The 27,813-nt window shown below is 41.0% G+C and overlaps 1 protein-coding gene across 3 annotated transcripts; it reads right to left on the reverse strand.

Annotated features, from left to right (window-relative positions):
* Positions 1 to 5,077: 5,077 nt before the first annotated feature.
* On the reverse strand, positions 5,078 to 26,586 carry Kbtbd2 (kelch repeat and BTB domain containing 2). 3 transcript variants are annotated; one of them, XM_021164879.2, is made up of 4 exons: positions 26,323 to 26,586; positions 15,677 to 16,158; positions 8,126 to 8,291; positions 5,078 to 6,716 (listed from the first exon to the last, which is right to left on the reverse strand). In XM_021164879.2, the coding sequence occupies exons 2-4, from the start codon at positions 15,844 to 15,846 to the stop codon at positions 5,181 to 5,183; spliced, it is 1,872 nt and encodes a 623-aa protein (XP_021020538.1). In that variant the 5' UTR covers positions 15,847 to 16,158; positions 26,323 to 26,586; the 3' UTR covers positions 5,078 to 5,180. The 3 variants fall into 3 exon arrangements, with proteins under 3 accessions (XP_021020538.1, XP_021020537.1, XP_021020539.1); XM_021164878.2 differs by lacking the exon at positions 26,323 to 26,586 and adding an exon at positions 19,474 to 19,513; XM_021164880.1 differs by lacking the exon at positions 26,323 to 26,586 and adding an exon at positions 19,484 to 19,512.
* Positions 26,587 to 27,813: the final 1,227 nt, after the last annotated feature.

Genomic DNA, 27,813 nt, shown 5'->3' on the forward strand with positions numbered 1-27,813 from the left:
CCAGGGCTACAAAAAAAAACCCTGTCACAAAAAAAAAAAAAAAAAAAAAAAAAAAAAAAAAAACTAAAAAAAACCATGTTTTCTTTTTCTAACATTTCACCCACTCTAATTTATCTGGAGCTATGATCCTTGTAGGGTGTTATACTACCTTGTGTTCCTATGTAGGACAGGCTTTGTATTTAAAAAAAAATTAAGTCACTTTACTCATGAGTGTTTTCTTGCACATATGTAAGTGTATCAGGCCTGTGACTGGTGCCCAGCAGAGAACATCTGGTCCCCTGGACCTGGAGTCACTATGGTTACAAAGTACCTCCTGGGTACTGGAAATCAAAGCCAGGTCCTCTGCAAAAGTAACAAGTGTTCTTAACTGTTGAGCAATCTCTCCAGCCTCATCTTTACAATTGTTTATTATTTGTGTGTGGGTGCATGTGGTGCCTTTGGTGGGTACATGTGGAGGTCAAAGGACAGCTTTTCAAGAATCAGTTCTCTCATTCCACTCTCTTTGAGCAGAGTGTGGCGGTTCATTCCACTCTGATCTCCACATCAGGAGAGTGCAGTAGCAAGCACTTTCACCTGCTGGCCCTGGGAAGGTCTTTTAGCTAAGTGATCTTCTTAGATGTGTCTTGAGATACTAATCTATTATACAGTGTCTGGAAATAAAGAGCATGTAGCTTTTGTGGGGAGGCAGAGATGTCTGTGATTAGTAAATTTGGACACAGTTGTTTGTGTCTTAACTGATTCTTTCTGAACCAGTGCTTCTCAACCTTCCTAAATGCTGTAACCCTTTAATACAGTTCCTCATGTTGGTGACCCCCAACCATAAAATAACTTTTGTTGCTATCATAACTGTAATTTTACTGTTATGAATTGTAATGCAAATATCTGTGTTTTCTGATGTTCTTAAGTGACCTCTGTGAAAGGGTTGTTCCATCCCCAAAAGGTTGAGAAATGCTGTTTTTATTCTCAAGGCTGGGGCATGCTTATTGCCCCAGTTAGGCCAAAGTTTTTCTTTATTATCTATCTATTCTTTTTTTTTTAGGCAGTATAATTTTTCAATCTTCCACCATTGCTACTTTATATAGATTTCCTATTTGTAACTTTGTTGAATTTTTGTTTTAGATTTTGTTGTTCCTAAAACAGAGCTTCACTGTGTAGCCCAGGCTGGCCTGATATTCCCAAGCCTTGGGATTATAGGCATGTGCTATCATCCATAGTAAGCTGAGTGTTATCATAAATGGACTTGGGATTTGTCAAGTTATTTTTCTGTGCTAATTAGCATGATCATGTGTGTTTTTATTAGATATTTTCTTTACTTACATTTCAAATGTTATCCCCTTTCCTGGTTTCCCCTCCAAAAACCCTCACCCCATCCCCCCTCCCCCTGCTCACCAACCCACTCCCTCCCCTTCCCCGACCTGGCATTCCCCTACACTGGGGCATTGAGCCTTCTCAGGACCAAGAGCCTCTCTCATGTGTTTTTTCTTTTACTGTTAATACAGATATGAGAAGCTTAGGGGGGGGTTAATGTTTTTTCTTTTGTAATTTCGTGTGTGTGTGTGTGTGTGCGCGCGCGCATTGTGTGTGTGTTTTCCTGCCCCTGTAAGTTTGTACAGTCTGTGTGTCATGGATCCACCGGACCTGGATTTACAGAGTTTTGAGTCACCATGTGGGTGCTGGGAATCAAACTTGCATCCTCTGGAAGAGCAGTCAGTGCTCCCAACTGCTGAGTCACCTCTCTTGCTCCTATGTTTCATTCTGTTTAATGTCAGCTCATCTAAGGGTAATTTGAGCCCTCTTTTCATATTGTCAGACACATCTCAATACTAATTTCTAATTTCAAAACAGAAAAGAACTAGACACAAATCCATCTTAATTGAAGACAACTCAAACAAATAATGATAACTGCTTGATGAATGTTAATTTGTGCATTTTAAATTTAAATAAAGGTAATAGATGCCCCCCACCCCCTAGTCCTGTAGCTTATAGATAGGGGTAGGCTACGATAGAATTTTTTTTTAATGCTTCCTTGAGGAGGTTACCTCAAATGTAAACAGAATTTAATCAGTCACACACAATTTGCCAACCAAACCAGGGCATTTTGGGGAAAGTGAATGGAAGCACAAACTACTTTGGCTATGTGATTTTATAAGTCTAGTTTAAGACAAAAAAACAAAAACAAAAAACAAACAAACAAAAAGCTCAAATGAACAATTATATGAAAAAAATAAGGCCAATAAGGAAAACATTTGATGTTGTGAGCCAACATACTTTAGAGATGAAACCAGGCTAGCAAAGCAAGCAGAGGAAATGCTTCAAGCCTTGTTCACTGGACAAAAACCCTGGCTTTATTCCAAGGGAACAATGATACTGAGCAAAAAGCACGACTTCTTTTTAGACAATCTGTTTCAGTGTGATGAAAGATCAATGAGGGGCCCTTTGGACAGGGACTGGGACAAAAAATATTTTCCAACTGTCTGTGGTAAAGGTTGTACAACTCTAACTATTCTTAAGAAACACACAACTGTTTATACTTTTAAATGGATGGGTTACATAGAAAAGATTATAGCCCCCCCAAATGATTTACCAAACAAGAACTTTGATTTTAAAGTTGTTTTTTAGACAGGATCCCTTTATGTAGCTCTGGCTGGCTTAGAACTCAAGAGGTTCACCTGCTGCTGCTGCTGCTGGGATTAGATTTATACCACCACATCCAGATAGAAAAATTCTCCAAGAGACAATGGTGTACTGGTTAGTTTTTTTGTCAAATTGATACAACCTAGTTCATCTGGGAAGAGGGAAACACACCTGAGAAAACGCTCCCTCCCCAGTCACCCGCCCCCATTGGCCTGTAGGGCATATTCTTGATTGATGTGGGAGGGCCAGCTCAGTGTGAGCTGTGCCATCTTTGGGCAGGTGGTCTTGAGTTGCAGCAGTAGGCGGGGCAAGCCATGAGCAAGCCTGTAAGCATCAGCACTTCTCCACAGCCTGTGCTTCAGTTCCTGCCCTGATTTACCTACATGATAGATCTGTAAAGTATAAACTGAAGTTGCTTGTGGCCATGGTGTTTTACTGCAGCAACAGAAACTCTTAAGATAGGCCTTAAATAGGTCAGGGAACGGGGTGTGGTCTTTCAGTGGCTGGATGCTTTTCTAGTATATGCAGACCCCCTGGGTTCAATCTCCAACACTCTTAAGGCCTGAGCCAACAGTACTCAAGCACAATGCTGTGGTCTTTCAAGGGTGTTCCTATGGGCCAAGCAATCCTGTCCTGACTATCTCAGCTTTTAAAAAATACCCACAGAGAATTCTAATAGTTCTCTTTATCTGTAGACATATCCTAAGACTGCTATACCTCAAACTGGGCATAGTATTAAATCCTACATATACCATCTTCATGCCTTTACTATAAAAGATTATTTCATAAATTACAAAGTAGGAGATCAACAGTTATGATGGTGTAAGTTACTTAAATGTGCTTATGCCATAGCAAGCCTGAAGCTAGCTGGTTTCTAAATGACTAACAGTTCTATCTTATTCAGTACAAACATGCAGCTTAAAGGGACAATTGCATCAATTTAAAGCCTACAAACTGTTTAAATTCTCTATTTAGTATTTTCAAACCAAAACTGATGTTGGAGGATGGGACTGAAGAAAGTAAAATAGCAGTGAAGGGGGCGCTCTCTCTCTCTCTGTCTCTGTGTGTGTGTGTGTGTGTGTGTGTGTGTGTGTGTGTATCTCAAAGAGATTTTTGAGAAACCACCTACAAGTACTTAAATCTGTCCCGGCAAAACCTCGAATAAAAGCACAGCTAGAGCACTCCCATCACAAAAGAAAAAAAAAAAAAAAAAAAACCAACAGATACTGATTATATACAATTTATTTAATAAATTAATGTCATTCAAAATACAGTGCCAGAGCATTATGCAGTTGAACATGCCAGCCATGTTTGCCATGAGGCACCTGTGCTCATGTTACATTGGTGGCGCCCCACTACTGCTAGTGGTTCCTGGGATTAATGCCAGAGCAGCACTAGGACCTGCTCTTCTGCACAGTGCAGACAATTCCTGCACAGTTCACCTTCCTAATCCTAGCCCCCCAAACATACACACATCAAGTTAAAAAAAACCACACCTATTAGATACCTACACACAATCACTCTACAGTAATGCTTGTTATTAAATTAAGATNTAATGACCTGGTTAATCCACTCTAAATCTTTTTAAGATGGAGAACTACATCAGCAGCAGGTGGTTATATGCATGAGCCAANGTTAATGTAATATAGGAAGTGGAGACATTTACTGACTAAAGCTCNACATAGACCCGCACAATGAGGGACTAGCAATTCATTTGCAAGCCNAGCAACATAAGTCCACACCTGGTAAGTGGCCAGCTGACTGGACAACCTGTATTCTAGATAGACACGTGTAAGTCAGTGGGAAGGGAATCCATGCACCTAGTAGAATAGTGAGACTGACCCTGCAGTCGCAGCTTTCCCTGCGTAACACCATAGACGGATAGCAGATCTTGCTCAACAATAGGATTTAAAAGACATTTCTAAACCAACATGAACGTTAGTGTTAAGTGCAGCGGAATTATACTAAAAAAACTATATTCCAGGACTTTGGAAGTACAGGAATCCAATACATATACTAAGATAATCTCAGCACAATTTTTAGATACCACACTGGGAACAGATTACTTTTAAAAGTGAAGTTCTGAGCCGGGTGGTGGCGGCACCCGCCTTTAATCCCAGCACTTGGGGAGGCAGAGACAGGCAGATTTCTGAGTTCAAGGCCAGCCTGGTCTGCAAAGTCAGTTCCAGGGCAGCCAGGGCTACACAGAGAAACCCTGTCTTGGAAAACAAAACAAAACAAAATTTAAAAAAAAGTGAAGTTCTGGAGTGTACATACACAGGGCTAACAATGTTAGATAATCCAGACGCTTATGCTCACGTGATACACTTAAAGTCTCTCAGTTATCAAATAACCTATTTCATATTACAGAAGCATATCTTTCTGTAGGACACACTGATATATATTATGCTGATGCAAATAGTAAGTAGGGCATAAAAATAAAATGTATCAAAGATAGATTTTTATGTACTCATACTCTGTCCTTTTTTATCCTCTGGTTTAGCAAAGGATATCACAAGTTCAGCACGTGCACTCCCTCAAGTCCCCTATACAGGCGGAAGTGCAACCATTTCCCCATCCAGTTCAAACTCCTCTGTTCCATCTGGTGAAAAAAGGTAAGTTGGTGGCTTCCATGGAGATTCTTCAAGACAGGATGGATAAAGTTTCCCCACAGTGCATCGAAAATCTCTCCCTAGGTCCCACAGTACACGTTCAGATATATGCTGCCTCAGAGACCACCGGTCAAGTTCCAAATCATACTGGTAGGTGACATACTTAGCTCGTTCATTTAAGTGGGTTTCTCGCATAAACACACAAAGAGAATTTGAGATCACAACAGCTCTAACACAGGGATCAGAATACCTTTTAGCAGGGATGTTGGCAGCCATCTTCCATTCATTTTTATTCACATCATAAATTTCCACAGTTACTGAAGACCCATCTACAGTGCCAGAGGGGAGTCTTATGCCAGAATTGGTAGCAATATGCAACCCTCCAATATAGAAAATTTTATCACCAAAAGCTGCAGCTGAAGCAAAAGATCTGCTAGTCTGCCTCATGGCCATTTCTACCCATGAGTCAGATCTTGGAAAGTAACAGTACATGAGGTTTAATGTCATCACATAGATGCAGTTGTGAACTACAACAGCTGCACTCCACTGCCAAGCACAAGGCAAAGGGCTCACCATTGTCCACTCATCCTTCTCAGTGTCATATCTCTCTACAGTCCTCCGGTTAAGTTCTCCACCAACACTATCTCCTCCGATTGCATAGATATAGCCTTCACAGCAAACCAAAGATGGCTTCACACGGACAAAAAGCATCGGTGTCTTTGGAAACCAGGTATTTTGTTGTGCATCAAACCAGTAAAAGCAATTCACAGTTCGGAAGGCAGTCTGCAGTTTACTTGTTTTACTGTGATTTGTTTTTGAGTTTTTCAAGGGCACTTGGCCCCCTGCTATGTAAATATCATTATCCGGAGTTACAACTGTCCCAACCTTATGCAAATCAGCGGGTGGGCTGCATAACTTGTAAACTTTTTCTGCCTGGGGGCTATAACAGACAGAAGAGTAAAGACTACAAGGGTTTTCTGAGGATGCTTCAATGAAAATCATCATTTCCTCCTTAGTCATCCCAAGCCTGGGTTTGAAGAACTTGGGCATAGACTTATAAAGACCCTGAACCACAACAGACTTATCGTTGGGTGGGAGACCTTGAAACCAAGCTCTTTGTGTGACTTCTGAAAGAGCATCAATTCTGATCTGGCTAAGAACTGAAGACAAATACTGGGACCGTGACTCTGTGTTGTACTCTAGCCAGAGCATGGCAGCCTCTCGCACAGTTTCCTCCTTTTCTACATTCAAGTTGTCGCTGCTGAGGATGTCTATGAGGAGGTCGTGGGACAGTTGCATGAAGGCTTCCTGGCGGTACACAGCCGTGAACTTGTGCTCCACCATCCTCTTAGCACTCTGCTTTAATTCTTCACAACTGAAGAGGTCAGCAAAACTCAGCAGCCGCACACAGTTCTCTGCATTAATTTTTTTAATTAAATATTCTCGGCAACGCTGTAACACATCTTCTACCTAAAATAAGGAAAAAAGGATGACACATAGGAAAAAAAAAAAAGGTAAAAAGATGCTGAGATTTTGAACTCAGGACCCTGCACTGTGCTCCATACTCCCAGCCTCCAGTTTACTTTTATCTACTATACCACAGGTTTCCTAGAGCAGGTGCCCCTGTACTGTCAAATCTTATATGTTTGGGGTAAGAGACAAGTTCTTGCAATAACAAAATTAGACTTCTAGGCTATACAATTTTCTATTTCTTACTCTTGCACAATGGCCTAATTTACCTGTTCTATTTAGGTTGGATGAGTGGCACACACTGGTAATCTCAGATTTAAGGAGCTGTTTAAATTTTCTAACTGCCTATCTACAGCTGGTTCCTGTTTGTTTTTGTACACAGGGTCTCGTTACAGTAGCTGAGGCTGACCTTAAACTCCAATCCTTCACTCACTTCCACTTCGCTCTCTCTCTTTTTTTTCTTTTCGAAACAGGGTTTCTCTGTGTAGCCCCGGCTGTCCTTGAACTCAGAAATTCGCCTGCCTCTGCTTCCTCAATGCTGGAACTAAAGGTGTGCGCCACCACGCCCGGCTCACTTCCACCTTTCAACTGCTGAGATTACGGCCTGGTGCTACCATGCCCAGCTGAAACAAGTTTCCAAAGTACAAAGTATTATTCCTAAACAGGAAAAAGATGGGAAAATACCCACATTCCTATTAAAATCAGAAAGGGGAATCTGAGAAATACAGACTAGAACAGATAATCATACTAAAATGCATTAATCACCAATTTTACTTAACTGCTTAATAGCTCAATATAATTCCACAACCATTACAAATACTAAATCTTCCAAAAGAATCTAAATCTGTCTATGGTAAGTTTATTAAACACGAATGAATTTAGGCTTTAACCACAAACACTCTTAAACCAATACTTAAGTTGAAATCTAAATTCTGAAATGAAAAGTATGTAACATAATTTGTTTCTGTCTCTTTCAAGACAGTTTGGGGTGCCCCGAAGAATCTGTGATCCTCCTGCCTCAGCCTCCCCAGTACTGTCAGGCGTGTACCATCATACCCAGCTTATTAATTTTTAATTTTAATTTAATTCTGTAATCAAACTCACACAGATTATGGCCTTGTGTTTAATACAGTGCTACCCCTGGAAAATGAAGGAGGGAACCCAAATTTAATGTTTTTACATCAATATGGCTATTATTTTGGCATACACCACTTTTAAGTTATATGCATGTCATAAAACTACTTACTAACTGAAAAAAATCCTATTTTTTAAAATTTCACATTTTACATACAAAATTTGACCCATATAAAATCTGCAATAAAACTGTACAGATAAAGATATCATTAATGAAATACTGTTTCCTAATAAAAATAAGCGACACCTCAACATCAGGGAGAGGCCTGCTGTACCTGCAGGAAGCAAGCTGTTTCATAGAGCTGCTCCACAGTGCTGTCGTTTACTGCCAGGTTTCCCGTGTACGCGTAAGTTATTATCATCTGCAAGGCGGCAGCATCCACATTCCTCAGGTGTACATGTGTCTGCTTGCTTTCACTTAGTCCACTCATGAACATGGCCCTACAGGAGACACAGGAACAAGCTTAATAAAGGAAAACAAACTAGTTGTCACAGGACACAAACTTAATAAGCTATTAATTCAATTTACTTATAGAGAACACTTTCAAAGGCAATGAGAAAAGTCATATATAATCCAGGGCTGAAGACAAGCCATACAATAACCTGTAAGCCATTCCGACGGAGGACATCAAAATTACTTTATTCTTCAAAGTCACATAATGGAATACTATTCAGCAATAAAACAAGTATTGATAAATAAATGAACCTCAAAAACATGCTCAGTGAAGAAACCAGATACAAAGACCACATATTATTTAAATTCATTTACATGAAATGTCAAAAAATTACCAAATATTCACAGACAGAAAGCTGACTAGCAGTTAACTAGAGCTGTGGGAGGGATGAGAAATGACTATAAACACGACAACAGGTAACAGAAATGTTTTCAGTCCTCAGAATCCAAGGAAGATAGCTCCTGGACACATACCCAGCACACAAAAACAAAGACACTAAGTCCTTTTTAAAAAGAGGCATATTTGTATAAAATTGGCACACACCTTTAATTATTTACTTACCTCCTTATGTGTGCACCAAGCTGCCTGTACTCTTATTGTCCTGCCTCTCCCTCCAGTGCTGAGATTATAGACATGGACATCATACCTGCTACCTGTGGGGGTGGGGATCAAACCCAGGGCACTGCATACATGGGAAGGCATACCCACTCAACTTCAACACTACCAGCCCTTTATACCTCAAACAATGTAACTACAGGAGAAGTAGCTAGGCTAAGGTTTTCTTTCTTAGAGCGTTTTCTCTTTGCAGTTGAATATGTGGTAAGAAAGCTGCCGAGAGCTGACTGCTCACTTAAAATGGGTGAATTTTATGGTTTATAAATTTCACCTTTAAAAAGCTTACCCATCACTAAATTTCCTAAAAACCATGCAGCTCCATTACAAAAAGTATGCAGGAAACTATGCTAGAAAGACTATTTACACTGTGGGAATACATACTCCAAGTCTTTTGAGTTAGCCATCTCACTTGTGTGCCTCTGACTGTCCTGGAACTTGCTATTTAGAATAGGCTGTAAAATTTAGAGATCTACCTATCTCTGCTTCCTGATGAATTAAAGGCACGCACCATATACATGGCTCTTAGTCCACGACTAAAAAGATTACTTTTATTTACTGTGCATGTCTACACTGTGTGAGATCGGGTGCAGGCCACAATGCATGTGTGGAGGGAGGATCAGCTTCTGGGAGTCAGTTCTGTCCTTCCCACAGTGTGGGACTAAGTGGAGGGTCTAAGTCCAGTTGTCAGGCTTGATGGCAAGTGCTGAGCCATCTTGCCAACTCACTTACTAGAATACTTAGCTGGAAGAATAAATATTACTTGCATGCACGAGAGAAAAAAGCCTCTGGAGGCAGTGAATTAAGAGTGAGTACCAGCTGGGTGGTAGCGGTGCACACCTTTAATCCCAGCACTCGGGGAGGCAGAGGCAGGCGGATTTCTGAGTTCGAGGCCAGCCTGGAACTCACTTTACAAAGTGAGTTCTAGGACAGCCAGGGCTACTCAGAGAAACCCTGTCTCAAAAAAAAAAAAAAGAGTGAAGAGTGAGTACCAAAATAGTCACTAACTTGGATCCTGCAAAGAGATGAGGAAGGCATATAATTGGTAGGGTTATAGCTGAATAAAGTTCATGAAGTATAGTAGAGAACTGAAAAGACGAGTAGAAGGTCATAGGCCTTTAAATGGGCAGGGCTGGAAAGGCAGTTCAGTGGTAGAGCACTTTGTATAACATACATGGGGCCTTAGGCTCAATTCCAGTCTCCCCTGCTGCCTGAGTAATCTTGTACACAGGAAAGAAGACAATACTTGCAATGATGAACTCTTCTCTAAGATGGATATTCTATACACAAACAGAGCTCAAGAGCCCAATGTTGAAAGCTAGAAAAGTGGCTATGAAACCAAAGCAGGCATCTAGCTGGAGACACATTATGCCAAGAGTGAGTACACAAGGCTGATAAATCCTAGCTACTTTCTGAATACAGAACACGATCCTCAGAAAGCAGATAAGAGTCAAAGCTGCCTATTTACTTTCAATAAAATACCTGGAAAAAATGTTAACCATTAACAAGTTGTAAGGCCAAGAAGGAAAGTTCATCATTGGAAAAAGGCAAGTCAGGCTGGGCTTATGTGAAGCCCGGTTGAGTCAAAAGGAAATAGTATAATTACCAGTGGAGAATGCAATAATCGAGGAAAACTGGAGGTTAGGCATTAATGAAGGAGCCATGACTCAGCTACAAAGTGGCCAGTTATATAAAGAAGATCCCCCCACCTCCACCCCAGAAAATTCTAGGAAACTGTACTTAAGAATTCCAGTTTAAAAAAACACAACACTGTAGACAACACTGTAGGAGAACTTAGTTTTTTGGTTTTGTTATTGGTGTTTTTTGGGGGTGGGGGGCATTTGAAATATTTCCTGGAAAAAAAAAGACAACAAAACCAAAAAACAAAACAAAACAAACAAACAAAAAACCAGTGAGATGCACACACCACCACTCAGCACAACTGAGGTGTTGCTATCAAACTGTGGAGTCAGCTATCTGGAAGGCGGAGGCCAAAGCCAGAGAACTACAAGTTCAAAGCCAGCTTAAAATTTTAAACTTTCAAAAATTTTCCCAGTATATCTCACTGGGAAAATTCTTGCCTTGCCCAAATGATACCCTGGGCTTAATCTCCAGTAACTATAAAACACAAAACAACAACATGAATCCACCTGTTGCCAGGCACAGTAGCTTGCACCTGTAAACTCAGCACCTTAGGGGTTAAAGCAAGAGGATCACAGTGGGTTCAAAGCTGGCCTATATCAGTCCTAAGAGCCAAACAACAGCTGTGCTGTGGAGCGAAGCCCTGCATTTATTTGACCTCTGTTTCAGCTTCTGTCTCAGGTCCTTCGCCTTGGCTTCTTTTCATGATGGACTAGAAGCTGAAATAGTACCCCCACCCTCATCACACAGGCCATAATAACTCACTGCAGAAGGAACTTAAGTTACTGGTGATTCCTAATACAACACAAAATGAGCAATAAGGACAGACGTTAAAAATCCAATGAGGGAACACAGGCACCAATGTCAATCAGCATGGCTCCTAAGTCCCCCAGAGGCTAAATTTAGGATGAACACAAATGATTATGACTGAGTCAGGAGAGTGTTCTTAGAAAAGACAGCCAGAACATCTATTGCTACTGGTTTCATCTGTCCAGAGGGAGGAGGGAGGAGGGAGGAATATGAATCATACTCACTCAAAACCCTCAAACTGAAAAAGGTCTGCAAAAACCCTTGAAAAGAAGGACAAGATAAGTGGTTTTCCATTCACCCCATTAGAACAGGGGCATAAAGCAAGGATGGCAGTGAGAATGGTTATCTAATACTGTCAAGAGAACACACTACTTCAGTCAAGTGACTGCTTCCTGAACACTAAAAATAGCACAAGCCTAACCAATGTGACCACAGACATTTTATAAATGTACCTTTATTGACCAATTGATTGACTGATTGCATGTGTGCCTATATGTGCCATGGTGAGTATGTGGAGGTCAAAAGACAACTTGTGGGAACCAGTTTTCTCCTTCCACCATGTGGGTTCTGGAAAACCTACTCATTAGGCTCAGTGGCAAATACACTTACTTACCCACTGAGCCACACTGCTCACCCTTTGTCAAAGTTCTAAACTGGCTTAAAAACAAAAACAAAAACAGGGGCTGAAAGGATGGCCTCTGGAAAAGACCACTATCTGTTTTTCCAGAGGTCCTGAGTTCAATTCCTACCAACCACATGGTGGCTCACAACCATCTGAAACGGGATCCAATGCCCTCTTCTGGTGGGTCTGAAGATAGCTATAGTGTACTCATACATAAAATAAATTAATCTTTTTAAAAACAAAACATACAAACAAGGAATCACATAATGATGTAACAAGTATCATAAAACTGCTGGGGTATTTATTCTCAAGTAGTGACTCACGTCATTGAGTATAAAATAATCAGTAAATTTTAACAAAATAAATAAAAAAACCACACAACTAATTTAAAGACAGAATTTTGGTATTGGGGAGAGAACTGGCTCAGTGGGTAAAATGCTTGTTGCACAAATACTGAGGATTTCAGTTCAAATTCTCAGAATTTACTTTGGTCAGGCCCAGAAGCAACTGTAATCCCAGTTTCCTACAACAAAATAGAGAATGCCCAACAAGTCTGGTGTATGTGACAATCTCAAACAAAATGGGAGGCCACGTCTGACACTTGAGGTTTGTCCCTGATCTATACACATAAAGTGGCATGTGCACTCTGCAACATACCATAAACACACATAAAAACAAAATTAAAAATAAAAAGCAGAATTAGCTGTGTATGAAACAACCCTGAATTCTGAAGGCAGAACCCAGCTAAAAATACTTAAGACTATCTGTACTATATGTACTATACTATATGACTATAGTATAGCCATATACTATAACCTTAGTACAAACAAGAGACACGTAAGAAAAAATAATTAGTACGTTTTCTTCTGTGGCTATAAAACTAGTCCAATCACAAGATCTTAATGATATGAAGCTTTAATTATACACATGTACTGAACTATGTTCTCAATACATATAAGTAGTTGCTTTAGGAAAATCATGTTTTCCCATAAAACCATGGAAGCTAAAGGAAACTCCAGGGTGGGGAGATGGCTGAGTGGGTCTGGCTGCTCTCTTCCAGGACTTGGTTCTGTTCCCAGCACCCATATGGTGGCTCACAACCATGTGTAACTCAAGTCTGGGAGATCCAACACCCTCTTCTGGCTTCCATGGGCACTGCATGCAGCCAAACATATACACACACACAAAAATCACAACAGGACCTGGGTTCAATTCCCCTGTGAAGGCTCATAACCATCTACAGCTCCAGTCCAAGGGATCTAAAACCCTCTGCTGGCCTCTGTGGGCACCAAGAACACATGTGGTGCAGACTTAACATGCAGGCAAACCTCAGGCAGACAAATAAATAAATAAATAAATAAATAAATAAATAAATGGAACTGGCTACCAAGAACACATGTGGTGTAGGCTTTACATGCAGGTGAACCTCTGGTAGACAACAAACAAATGGAACTGGCTACTAATAAATAATGGCAGCCCTGAAAATACTGTTCCCTTTAAATTGCAATATTAAACAGTACTAGTAAAAGATAAAATTTGCACTGACTTCAAAAAGGTAAGTAACTTGATAGCACTGGAAGAACCAGCAAGATGACTTGGCAGGTAAAGACCCTTGCTTGCCAAGCCGAATGCCCTCAGTTTGACCCCTGGGACTCACAGAGTCAAAGGACAGAACCAACTCCCCCAGGTGGTACTCTGGCTTCCACACATGAACTGTTACACACACAAACAATGTGATTAAAAATTTATATAACATAAACTATATTATTTTTACAACCACAAACTTAAGAAAAAATGAAGTGGCAAAACAGAAAATATTAATAGAATTTCTCTTGCATAGTTTAAAATTATATAAGATGATTGCTGAGATAACTATTCTATTAACAATGCTGGAGCAGGAGAATTGTACAAGTTCACAAAATAAAGACTAACCTGGGCAAAAAAAAACCCAAAACAACTCCATGACTACACAGATGTTAATCTCTAGCAAAAGTGTAAAGCTCTTTTCAATAATGGCTTATGATTTACAACTAAGTCATTAAGAAGAGAGAGCTTATGAACTCAGGTATCCACTCACTGAACCTATAACCCTGGATTTCTACCACTGGCTAAGACAACGGGTCTAAAAAGCAAAAATGACATCACAGTCACCTGCAAAGCTCTTTAATATATAGCATCTAAGTCTGCACTGGAGAGCTACCAAAGCAGAACTGGTGTTGGAACCCAGTAACCACCATTGTAAAACACAGTTGATTATTGCAAACAGGCTTTGTAACAGATAAGAAAATCCATGTCTGAAACTGCATGGAAGCCCATAACATAAACTGAAACCAAAGTGACAGGCACTGCATAGGAAACTGGAACGATGGACTCTGGCTTGCTGATGCGCCGAGGACTGTACCATCTCCACACTTTTTTGTAAATCAACTTTTTTTTTTCCTTTGGTTTTTTTGAGACAGGGTTTCTCTGTGTAGCCCTGGCTGTCCTGGAACTCACTTTGTAGACTAGGCTGGCCTCGAACTCAGAAACCCACCTGCCTCTGCCTCCCGGGTGCTGGGATTAAAGGCATGCGCCACCACCGCCCGGCTGTGAATCAACTTTCCAAGTCCTTTAGTCTGTCTTGCTTACAGTTGTTATGAACAGGCACAGAAGCACATTTTTGTAACAGGAATACACTTAGTATACATTTATTTTTTCTTATTCATCCTACCTCTTTCAAATAATGAATAAAACTCACTTTAAAGACAGAGAACGAAAGCAATTTCTCTACCTTAGCTTCTAATCTCAAGAACCTTAAAGATGAAAATCATCTTGAAAGTTTAAAGTTTTATTATTTGTCTGAGATGGACTGTAACTTGGAACTGTGAACTAAAATAAACCTTTCTAATTATTTCTAATGAGCATAACTAAACGTGGAAGTTCTGAGACAGAGAGAGTACCAATACTGTCACTGACACTGCATGGAGCCTGGTAAGGCTAAGCTGAGGGCTACCACAAGCACAACAGTAACCAAGTTACTATTAAGTTGGCACCTAGTTTTGTTTTTGTTAAAGCTAGTATCTAAACAGCAACAATTATCTCCTAAAAATTATTTCAGTCTGCTGTGTAACTCTTTAGTTTATAATGACTGTGAGTTTCTAGAAGAGTAAATTAGTTATCCTTATTTTTCTTCCCAAGAAAAACAGTATTTTGAATTTTGGCTGCCACCCCACAGTAAAACTCAAGTCAATTTCAATAATTTTTGTGCAATTAATACTTTTGTGAAAATGTCATCTGTCCCTTAATCACATTAGGCAAAGCTCTAACAAACACTGCATCTTCTGAGATAAAAAACGTAAGTAAAATACAGAGATGGGAGTTTTAAAAACTTTAATCCCAGCACGTGGGATGCAGAGGCAGGCATATCTCTGTGAGGTCGAGGCCAGCCTGGTCCCCATAATGAGTACAAGGACGGCTAGGGCAATACAGTAAGATTCTGTCTTAAAAAAACAAACCTAAAACCCAAAAGCTTTAACATTGACAGACTGTATTGATGAAGCCTCACTGCAGCATCTCCAGTGAGATGCTCAGTGAGTTGGTTCCACCGCTTGTTCTGGCAAAGCTGAGTGTACACACACACACACCCAAAGTAATAAAGAAATTTAAATAACACTTTTATTACAAACTAAACAAGATAAACTACTTACCTGAAATAGGAGCTACATGTTGCAAGAACCATCTTATGACAAGGGAATTCAGTGCCCTCAACAATTAACACTATGTCAGTAAATAACTGTTGTTCATAAAACAGTTTCAACTGTTCCAACAAGGACACAGCATATTCGGTATTGATCTGCCTTTCCTCTTGAGTGGACATGACTGTATTCCATTAATATCTCCAAGAACAGATTAGAAAAGTCCGTCTTGATGGAAGGTCAAATGAATACTTCAAAAGCAAAGGAGGGAGTTCACTTGCTGTTATCTGCAGCATTCAGAAGAGAACCGACACAGCCGCTCTGAATATCTTGTTACAGGCTCACAATCTCTGCTAGGTCATCCTGAGCTACAGTTTTTCAACATATTCTCCAAACATCCTGCTCAAATTTGCACCTGTGAAGCTCATGAATAGGGAAAATACAGGAGGTAGATTTTGTTGCAACATCTTATGTTCAGTAGGTCTTCTGCAGAACTAAACAGAAAAAAGTTCAGTTAGAATATGTAGATCAAGCTTTTAGAACACAATATTTAAATCAACAGCCTTTGATATTCATTATATCTATGTGAACTTCCAATCAACTTTAGATCTAAGTACAAAAATTAAACAGAATTGTTCAAGTCTAAAACACTTAAAGTAACTAGGCTGCAGAAAATTAACAGTTGTGCTTTAAACTTTTTGCCTTCCATACGAGATATAAAGCATCCTAGAAAATAAGCAAATGAAAAAGCAGGCAATTTTAAGGTTCTTTAAAGAATTTAAATTGCAAAAGCAAGATCTTTTAGTTATTTAACAGCCAATACCTGACTGAAACTTAAGAGAAATCCAGAATTCAAACAAAAGCCCTCTTTGGAATGGGTATCACTCTTTGAACACACTCTCATGATCTCAAAGACGGCACAGCAACTGGATTCAAAGGGTGCTAGTTCTAAATTTGAAGAAATTCTATTGTATAGACAGACGCCTGTATATGTAGGCATCAAACATGTATTTTGTTGAGGAGATGGAGATATAGAGTTCAGAACCTTCCAACATACCAGGCAAGCACTCTCCCACTGAGTCGCATCTCTTCTCTAAATTATACACAAAAGAAGTCTGTATAATTTATCTCTCTGTAGTGTGTTCTCTCATAGAAATGTTTATGAGTGAGAATAACATGTTACATAGAAACACGCTTACCATACAAATTATATTACCCAAATTAATGTATGAACTCAAGTTGTCAGAATATTTGAAGAACAAGTTTCCTTCGTGTCTCTCTCATTAAAATAATTATAAATCACCAATAAACCCAAGTACCCATAATAAATTAGACATAATCAAATGGGACTTGAAATCAAGAAGACTAGCTTATTTCAACAAATAAAATTGGAACAGCTAGCCAGTTAATCTTTGCTGTCACCTCACAAGATTTAGAATCACCGTTAAGACAAGTCTCTGAGTGCATGTGAAGGAGTTTCTAGGTTAGATTAATGTGAAAAGACCTATGATAAATGTAGATCCCAGGCTGAATGGGAAGGAGAAAGGTAAGTGGGAAGCAGCATTCAGTATTTGCTGCTTCCTGATTGGGTTGATGTTGACAGCTGCCTCAACCCTTGCCCCCATGGACTATATATTCTCAAACTGGAAGCCAAAACAAACTATTCCTTAAGCCGCTTATCATGCCTTTAAAAAATATTTATTTATTTATTTATTTATCTATTTATATATATATATATTTATTGTGGTTTTTCAAGGCAAGGTTTCTCAGTGGACCAGGCTGGCCTAGAGCTCACAGAGATCCGCCTGCCTCTGCCTCTGCCTCTGCCCCCGCCTCCAAGTGCTGCAATTAAAGGTATGCACCACACTTGGCTAACCATTTATTTTGTTACAACAAGAAATATAACACCACTCAATGGGGAAAACTCACAGCTATATTCTACTACATAACATTCACTTAGTAAAAGAACCAAAAAACTGGAGCTAGGGTGGTGGCTCTGTGGTTAAGAGCTCTTAGCACTCACATGGCAGCTTATAACTTTCTGTAACTCCAGTTCCTGGGAATTGGAGCCCTTGTCTGGCCTTTTCAGCACTGCATACACATGGTTCAACATACATGGAAGAAAAATACCCAGTCCATGTAAAACAAGAAATAGTTAAAATTTAAAAACAATCAAAAATTCAAATGAATTAAAGTTTAATTTAAAAATTATTTGGGCCGGGTGTGGTGGCGCACACCTTTAATCCCAGCACTTGGGAGGCAGAGGCAGGCGGATTTCTGAGTTCGAGGCCAGCCTGGTCTACAAAGTGAGTTCCAGGACAGCCAGGGCTATACAGAGAAACCCTGTCTCGAAAAACCCAAAAAAAAACAAAAACAAAAAAAACAAAAAAAATTATTTGGAACTCAGGATTTGTAACATGTGATGTCAAAGGAACTATAAGTCAGAAAATGAAGAAGGAAATCCAAATAGGTGGCTACCCATAAATTAACCCCCCAAACTACTGCTATTTTAAATTAGATAATTAATCCCGAGCTCCAAAATCAGAAAGGGAAGTAATTTTTACTTTACTTAGAACTACTGCTGTTTCCTCACCAAGTATCAATCATTCAGGGTACCAAAAGAAATCACAATGCATCCTCTGGCTGGGACCACCTAGCTGCCAGAGCTGCTAATCCCAAACAGACTGGACGTAACTACAAACAAGTAAAGACAAAGCAAGACCGGGTCCCAAAAGGTTCTGCTGTCCTCCTAGATCTGAAAGGTACATCATAAATCTAAGCTTTACTCTACACTCCCCCAGGTTCCTACCGAAGATCACCAGCTGCTACCATGGTAGTGAAGGGTTAGAAACATTTGCATTCTTTACACCCACAGCCCTTTATTCAAAATCCTTAGCATGAGAAATGTTCTAGAAGCTGAAGTAACACATCTCACAGAGGTACTGTGATGCATATTATCATATATTAAAACTCTAAGAAATCCAGGGCAGTATTCCATAACTGAACACATCATCGTCACCAATGGCAATAACATGGGATAGTTGTCCTGTGACTTCCACACCTGAGCTGTGCATACACAAAGTTCAGGACGATGAACAAACTGAGATGCCCAACACCACCAAATTTTCCTGTAACAAAATTCCTTGCTCTTTAAGAAAAATACGAAAGACATCGTTAATACTCTGAACCCATTCTGACTTTTGCCTTGACTGGAGTGAGAACCACTTAAATTTAGTGCCTAACTGTGAAGGTCGTTCCTGAGGCAATGCCATCTCTCACTTGAGGATGGTTTAATCCACGGGTAGACTCAAGCTATGAAGACTACTGGGAGACAGTTAAACTGTAAGAACTGGAACCTGATTGAAGGACTAGGTCTCAGGGAAGGGGTGTTCCTAGGGGTATTTAACTTGCCCTAGCCCTTCCTGTTACTGCTGTGCTTCTCATCTGCCATGAGGTGAGCTTCTCTGCACATCGTCCAGTCACGATGGGCCAAACCTCCTTTAAGCTGTTCTCTTCAATCACAGCATCAAGTCTCAGACACTACTCTCATTACAACGTAACAACACATTATACTTGTTTTCTTTTCAACACCTCTTTTGCATATTATCCTATATTATATCAAAAATTAAAGGGCTAGTGATATAGGACTATCATTGAGCACATACTTGGCATATCAAGTCCCTAGGCTCAATTCCCGGCATGGCAATAACAATATATCAAATATCAACAAAAGCTGACATCCTTTATTGCATAGTATTGAAGAAACTGTTTAGGTTTTTTTTTTTTTTTAAGATTTATTTATTTATTACATGTAAGTACACTGTAGCTGTCTTCAGACACTCCAGAAGAGGGCGCCAGATCTCGTTACGGATGGTTGTGAGCCACCATGTGGTTGCTGGGATTAGAACTCTGGACCTTCGGAAGAGCAGTCGGGTGCTCTTACCCACTGAGCCATCTCACCAGCCCCTGTTTAGGTTTTAAAAGACAATATTACTCAAAATGAATTCAACTATTGTTTATTATTTATTATGAGTATTAACACTTGAGGTACTGAGAGTTACCAACCACTAGTTTTCTCAAACACTATGCACATTTACTGTTAACTACAAATCACAGTCAAAAGTACAAATGACTTTTTAAACATCCCTTAAAAACTAGTGAGAGGCCAGGCAGTGGTGGCGAATGCCTTTAATCCCAGCACTTGGAAGGCAGAGGCAGGCGGATTTCTGAGTTCGAGGCCAGCCTGGTCTACAAAGTGAGTTCCAGGACAGCCAGGGCTACACAGAGAAACCCTGTCTCAAACAAAACAAAACAAAACCCCATGTCCAAGGAAGAAAACAAACAAAAAACTCAGAAAACAAAGAGACCTACTGCTACCTGACTATGGTGATGCGCACATGAAAGGCAGCATTTGGGAGGCTGAAGCTAGAAGATCCTAAGTTTAAGGCCAGCCTGGAATACACAGATAGATTTTATCTCAAAATCAGAAACACAAAGATCAGCTGTGGCAGTGCACATTTTAAATCTCAGCACACCAGATCAAAGGCAGGAGGATCTCTATGAGTCTGAGACCAACCTGGTCTACATAATGGATTCCAGGCCAGCTAGGGCTACATAGTGAGACCCTGTCTAAAATCAAAACAAAAAAGGAAAGAACACAGCCACTGCTTATAATAATCTGATGCAAAACTACTCAAAATTGCTTTCTGTTTTATTAACTACACCAACTATACAAACACTTGAAAAACACAAGATGTGTAAAAGACAAGTTTCTACAATATTAATACACATTCCCATAATCCCAGCTTTTAAGGCTGAGGCAGGAGGATAACAAACAAGAACAACAAAACAAAAACATTTACCAACTACAGGGACTCATTAGATGAACCCCGGGCAAATCACTCACTGTACGTGCAATACATAGCTGCTGGTTAGATTGGAGGGTTTATGTCTGTTGTCAGAATTGTCTATTTCACTTTGCTCTAAGAGTGTAAAGGTGTTGGCAGACAGTTCAGTGACTGAATGTGTAAGTAGCCATTCTTCAATCGTGTAAGCCTTCAGATGGCAAAATTCAAACTATCCCTGAAAGATACCTGCCAATTCACATAAATGAATTATTACTGAAACACTCATAAAATAGTAATAACAATAAATCTGTTCTATAGGTTCAAAATGCTGATATTAAATAATCAATATAAACTAAAGGAAGGTATGAAATATGATAGCAGTGGGAGTGCTACCTAATTCTACTGTAAAATTTAGTTTTCATTCCTATAGGTTTGTGAGAAAATCTATAACTATAGAAATATAAACAAGAGTAAAACAAACTTTCAGATGTTAACCAGACAAGAGAGAGGATAAAGTTCAGAATAAACACAACTGAACGTGAAAACTAGACCTATCAACAATCAACTGACTTATGGATGAAAAATGAAGTGTCAAAGGCAGGAAGGATAGGCACGGTGACAACTACCAGACATCCCTGAACATGGGAGGCTGAGGCAAGAAGAGGACTATCCCAAATTTGAGGCCACTTGTGCTACACAGAGACTTCCATGCCAGCTTGAGGTTAAAGGGTAAATGATGGTCAAAGAGAATGTGAACAAGTCTTGTAGTTGCTACATTACAAAATTTTAGATAGGAAAAGTTAAGTTTGTTAGAATCTATTACACTGCATTTCACAGTAATGTTATTGTATAAAACTGGTAATCATATGGGAGGTGGACTTCTGGACATGTCTGCTGAGTGAGAACTATCTTGATTACATTATTTCATGTGACCCATTAAGACCCATCTTAGCAAGGCAGTGGTGGCACACTCCTTAAATCCCAGCATTTGGGAGGCAGAGGCAGGTGGATTTCTGAGTTTGAGGCCAGTCTGGTCTACAGAATGAGTTCCAGGACAGCTAGGGCTACACAGAGAAACCCTGTCTCTAAAAACTGAAAAACAAAACCAAACCAAACCCATCTCCATCTTAATTGTAAGTGAGATCAGTTTCTGGGCGGGCAGGCAGGCGGTCCTAAGTGGCCACAACAGAGGAAGGAACAGCGATTTTCTGCCTGTCTTGAATGTGGATGTAATGTAACTAGCTCATTTAAAATCCTGCTGCTGTGGCTTCTTAGCCTTAGAACCTAGAACTTCAAGCCAAAATAAAGCCTTTCTCCCTCATGTTGCTTTGGCCAAGGCATTTTATCATAGCAAGAGGAACCAAGATATTGGGCTATACAGTGAGACACTGTCTCAAAACAGCAAAAACTAAAAACTGCTAAGGGTAGATTTTAAATGTTTCTGTCTCTCTGTCTCTGTCTCTCTTTCTCTCTCGTCCTCTCTCCCAAGGTAGGTGAGATGATGAGCATATTACAAAACTTCATCATTCCACAATGTACACATCAAAACATGAAATTAAGGTCAAAGAGATGGCTGAAGTTAAGGGTATATGTTGCTTTTACAAGGATCTCCATGCATTTCCAACATCCACATCAATCTCACAGTAGCCTGTTATCTGACATTTCTGACCTCCTAAAGCACCTACATACTTGGGCATACCCATATTTGGAGATACATAATTAAAAAATAAATCTCTAAAAATTATATTGTATCCCATAAAATAATACAATTATTTGCCGGTCAAAAGTAAAACAAAGGCTGCAAGTGAGATAGATAGGGCACTGGCCTAGCCTGCAAGAAGCTGTGTAAAGTCCTGGCTTCAATCCTAGCACTGGAAACACAAACTGGAAAACACATGTGTACACACACACACACACACACACACACACACACAGAGCTCGGGGGGGGGGGCACAAGCTACTCAGGACAATAATGCAGGAGGACAGCAAGTTCTTAGCCTGAGCCACATACATTCTAAGATGCCATCCCAAATTTTCTCAAAAAATTGACACTACAATGAAGGTATTCCTTTAGGAATCAGGTTAGAGGTCACTCATAGGAAGTACCATCTCTTGCTGCCATCTTCCAGTACTGCAAGTGTCACTACAGAAGGCTGAAGACTTATTGAAAAGGATCCAAGACATTCTGGATAACAAGTATTACGGTGTGTATGCATGTGTGTGTGTGTGTGTGTGTGTGTGTGTGTGTGTGTGTGTGTGTGTGTATGCATGTGTGTGCAAAAGCACATAAGCCTAAATTACTTTGGGGAAAAGCCCACCTCTGCAGCTCACTAGCTTTGCACCTTAGTTTGCTTGTATATAAAAACAGAACTCTTCCAAAGCTTTTTCAGGGTCATCCTTGAACAAAGCCTTAAACAAAGCACTGCACACATTGTACAACAATTTTTATTAGTCCAATCACTGGTGAAACTTTGTATCCTTTCCCAAAGGCCAAATCTCCATACTTTTAACAGGCCTAGAGATCCTAGTTACAAGGTCACAGTATTCCAATGTAGCTCCCTATTTCTATCTTTTTCAGACAGGGTCTCGCCCTGTGGGGCTGTTCTGGAGCCCTCTATGTAATCCAGGTTTGTCTTGAACTCTGACCTTCTCTAAAGCCAATAACCCACACATGAGCCACCACGTTCAGCTCTAAATGAAACTTTAGTGAAATTAGTTTTTAAATGTATGAGTTTTCTGATGGTACAAAGTATGAATTTATCAGCCCAACAAGATTAACCTTGGATGGCTGATGTCAGTGCAGAAAAAGTAAAGTCAGAGACATAATAACACAGTCACTAAACAAGTGCCTCTTGAGTGGTCACTCCCTTTGTAAGACTAAATGGGGTTCTGTCTTAGAACTCACTATGAAGAAGACCATGCTGGCCTCCAACCAAGAGATCTGCCTGCCACTGCCTCCCAAGTGCTGAGATTAAGGACATGCACCATTACACCAGCTCACTACATGATCTTTAATCAACAAATGCTACACAAGTGAGTTTTGAGAGTTATGACAAGAAAAAGTGAAAGGGTTTTGAGAAAGGCTTTGCTTGTTCTTTAAATTTATCAAATCTGATAAATTTCAGTAATTTCTCCTACTCTAATAAAACTTGGAGTTCAGGTCTATCTCCAAATGTTTCTTTTATTCCCAAGCTGTATTCTCAATCAGGTTAATGATACATACTTATGTGCATAAGGACACGCTCCAAACACTATAGTATGATCAGGAAGCTACCAAGAGCCTATGACAGAATAATTGAGCTCAGGATGCCATTTTAGATTATCACTCCTTTACCTCTCCGTCTTACTCAGACTCAAAAAGTGGGACGGGCCTGGCTGACACAAAACTGACCCAAAGTTTTCCACTAACACTGTTTTCTTGGGTCAGTTCCTCCAACCACAACAGAAAACAATTACTGACAAGAGAACTAAGAAGTGTTTTCATACAGCTAATACTGTTTAATTTGTCATTCTTGATACCCCCAAGTTATGTAAGTATCATCTTGGATGCTCTACATTCTTTTATAGGAGTCTAAGGGGTAGAGCCCCTTAACACTGATTGTGACTACTAAAATGTGTTTCCTTACAGACACACAAAACTAAATAAAAACTTGATGCCAAGTGTGCCCCCTCTCCCCAGCAGGCAGAGGAGGAGATGAATCCTGGTAGCCCAGGCCAACCTTAGCCTACCCAGCAAGATCTTGTCACTTACAAAACAAACCAAGGGCTGGCTGGGACTATAGTTCAGTAATAAAAGTAGGGGGCTTGCTTAGCATCCCCAGTGCTACAAAAATAAGTAAACCACAGAGGTAAAGTTCTTGGAAGTCCCTGCTTGCAATGAAAGGCACAAGTCACTACTGTCATTTTTATGAGTGGCGTAAATAAAGATAGTCCCAATACATTTTCGCCAATCTCCCATGGCAATCTCTCCTTCTCATAAAATGATCTAAGAACTCGAATCCTGCCAAAGCATCAAGAATACCCTTCATACACCTAAGGGCTTGAACCAGCCTGCCAATCAACGCCCCAAGTTACATAAGTATCTGTTTTATTCAAACTCTGCAATACAGGGCAAGACCTGTGTATAACAAGACACATTTCAGGACAGCAAAACCCACCATTTTCTCAGCCCCAACTGTCTTAGGAATGTTGCAGGGAAGGGGTGGGTGGGTGGTTGTCAAATATTTTCTAAATAGCATGCAAATCTATGGAAAACCAGGTATCTTTTGGCTTTCAAGACTGCATTCAATAGGGTACGGCATGATAGAACTAGTCTGCAAACCCCAGGCTGAAGCAGGACTTTAAGGCAAGCCTGCGTTACACTATTAACACAGTCTACCTCAAGAGACAAATCAGGTTTCTAGGAATTTAACAAACATCTAAACCACGTTCAATACTCAAGGCATAGAAACTTAAGAAATGCTATTTCTGCTAGCTAATAATGAAAACTCTACTGTGGCCTCACTAATAACTACTACGACTCCTATTATTTCTGTCACCTCCTTACAGTATTTGTAAAGTTAGCATATTTTACAGCCCTGCACTTATGGAAATAAAATGGAGGCTAATTACAGTATTTATCTGAAGAGAGGAAATAAATGTGGAAACACAAGGATTACATACAAAGAATGCTCAACGGAAAAGCCGTAGTTGCCAAGAATTATATACCCTCTTTTAAGATTTCTGGCCCTGATCTAAAGGAACCTAGAAAAGCGTTAAACCAACAAAAGAGCAAAGCAGAAAGGCATAACCTTATCAGATAGACGAAACGAACAGCAACGTTTCACATCACAGAGGCTGGGAAAAACAACTGACTTGGCTTTTCAAATGGACCTTAGATTACAAATAAGAGCTTTACCCACAGTCTGACTAGACGAAGTCATTCTCACCTGCAAAAGATCTGGTCTATATTACTCAAATCTGGGGAAGAATTCACAACTCCAAAGAAATGAAGAAACTAAATAAAATAAACTGTATTAACTCACAGGAAGAAAATATAATTTCAGTCAGAGCACACCGCTGATAGGCCGTTCCTCGGTGTCTGCTCAGTGAGCCAGACTTACAGATTCATGTATAAACAAAACGTGACCAGCACTGTCTTTTTCCCCCCCTCGTTTTCACAAAGCTGATATAGCTGTTCACAAAGCAAAGTCTTTCAAGTTTACTATCTTAACTTCTTGCTCAACTTAAAGAGAGGTCACCAAAGAAATTCTAGAGATCTACAGCCCGAAGAATACGCATCCCTTTTCCTTTAGGTAGCTATAAAAAAAAAGGAATCTTAAAGCTACTAGGCCAGGAGCTTGGCGGGGCGGGAAGTGGGGGAGAGCACACGTTAACTCAAAACAACTGCACACGACAGCAGCGCCCAGTCGGCCGACTTAGCGTCCAGTTCCAACCCATGATTTCCGTCTAAAGCAGTTTTCAAAGTGCAGCTTCCCCTTCCCACAGCAGAGCACAAGCAGGCCGAGGACAACAGGACCCCGGCTAACCTGGCTAACTCTTGGTTACTGCCGATGTGCCAAGAAAAAGAATTATAATAATAATTTTTTAAAAAAAAAAGGGCAAGGACGCGGTCGCCCTTCTTCGGCGGCCGCGACACGAGCCGGGCAAAACAGCTCTGCCTCGGAAAGGACGCCGCCCCGAGCCCCGCGGCTCGCGCAAGGCCGCGCCGGAAACACCGCGCGCTCGGCGGAAGCGCCCCAGTTTGAAAGCCGCCGCCGCCGCCCCGGCCCACAAAGGCCGCCTGCCCGCCTCGCGCCCGACCCGGCTCACCTCGTCCCGGGTCGCCCAGCTCACCGCGCCTCTCCGCCGGGCTGCACTCACGCGGCCGCACGCACGGCGGGGGCGTGGCGCTGCGGGGATCCGGGCCGCTCGCTTCCGCCCCCGCTTCCGCTTCCTCGCGCCTCCTGGGCTGGGCCGTCACGGCCTGCCGCCCGCGCCAGTGCCCGCGCCAGCTCCAGCAGCGGCTCTGCGGGCTCCCGGGTGCCCGCGGCTGGACCCCGCCTTCATCTGGCTCACCGCGCCCTTTTCCTCTGCCCCACCGGAAAGCCAAAACAATCGGAGCTGCGCAGGCGCGGGAAGGAAACGGAAAGCAGGAAGGGCGGAGGCGGCGCGAGGTGACGCTGGCGTCTGGGTCCGGGCTTCCCGGGCTGCTAAGGCGCGTGCGCGTAGCAGAACGGGGTCGCGCTGGACACCCAGCCTCAGGGGTGGCCTGGAAAAAGCAGTTCCCAAAGTTCTACTCAGCGGCACTTGGACTTCTGTGCAGCAGCAGTTGTTCGTCTTTGAGGTGTCTACCCGAGATACAGACATTTGCAGGCTGGGCCAGAGTGGGGGCCAGCACTACACCCCGGGAAGCTGAAGTTAGGGGAGGAGGACATTGGACGGTTGTTCCAACCTCCATCGCCTTCGGACGTTCCGTTTGCTAAGGCCTTGGAAGTATTGGCACCACCGAGATAACCCGCAGTTTGGAAGCGAATGGGTGCAGAGGACGGTCTCCACAAATGACGCCTCCAGCCAGTTTTTACTGCAATGCAGCAGACACCCTCCATGCCCCAAAATTCAAAGCAAAGCCTTGAAGTAGCAAGTACCTGTGGACTGCGAGACTTGTTGGCAAGCAAAAATGTTATAGATTTGCCTAAAGATACATGTAACGAAAACGAAACAAAAATGTTCAGAATTGCCTATTTCCTAACTTCAACTGTTAGAACATGTCCAGTCTTGAAAATAAGAATGGCCACATATAAAGCATTAGGCAAAGGGACAGACACCTCTAATCCCAGATAGCCGGAGGCTAGAGAAAGGATATCAGGAATTCCTGGCTGTCCTTCGCTAAATAGTGAGTTCAAATTTTAACAGGAGCACATGAACGACACCAGACTATTTAAAAGTGCTGGTTTGGTAGTGGGGGTTAACAGGCCCGCCCTCAGAATGCATTACAGAGCATTACAATACAATGTATCTATCTTGCTTCCCTGTAAGGATACAAAGAAAATCTTGTCTGCTCTCAAATACAATGTATCTATCCACTCCATTTTGCTGTCTTGTAATAATACAAAGAAAATATAGTTAACCGTGCTGGTATACAATGTATCTATCCACTCCATTTTTGCTTCCCTGAAACAATACAAAGAAAATCGAGTTGACCGACGTCATTGTGAACACCTAGCACATAGAACAAGGAACTTCTTTGTAGTTAATAGGACTGCTCTTCATCTTGATTGCGTGAATATGGAATTCCTAGGTCACAACCCAATAATGATAAAG

This window comes from Mus caroli, chromosome 6 (assembly GCF_900094665.2).
Source record: "Mus caroli chromosome 6, CAROLI_EIJ_v1.1, whole genome shotgun sequence".
Lineage (NCBI taxonomy): Eukaryota > Metazoa > Chordata > Mammalia > Rodentia > Muridae > Mus > Mus caroli.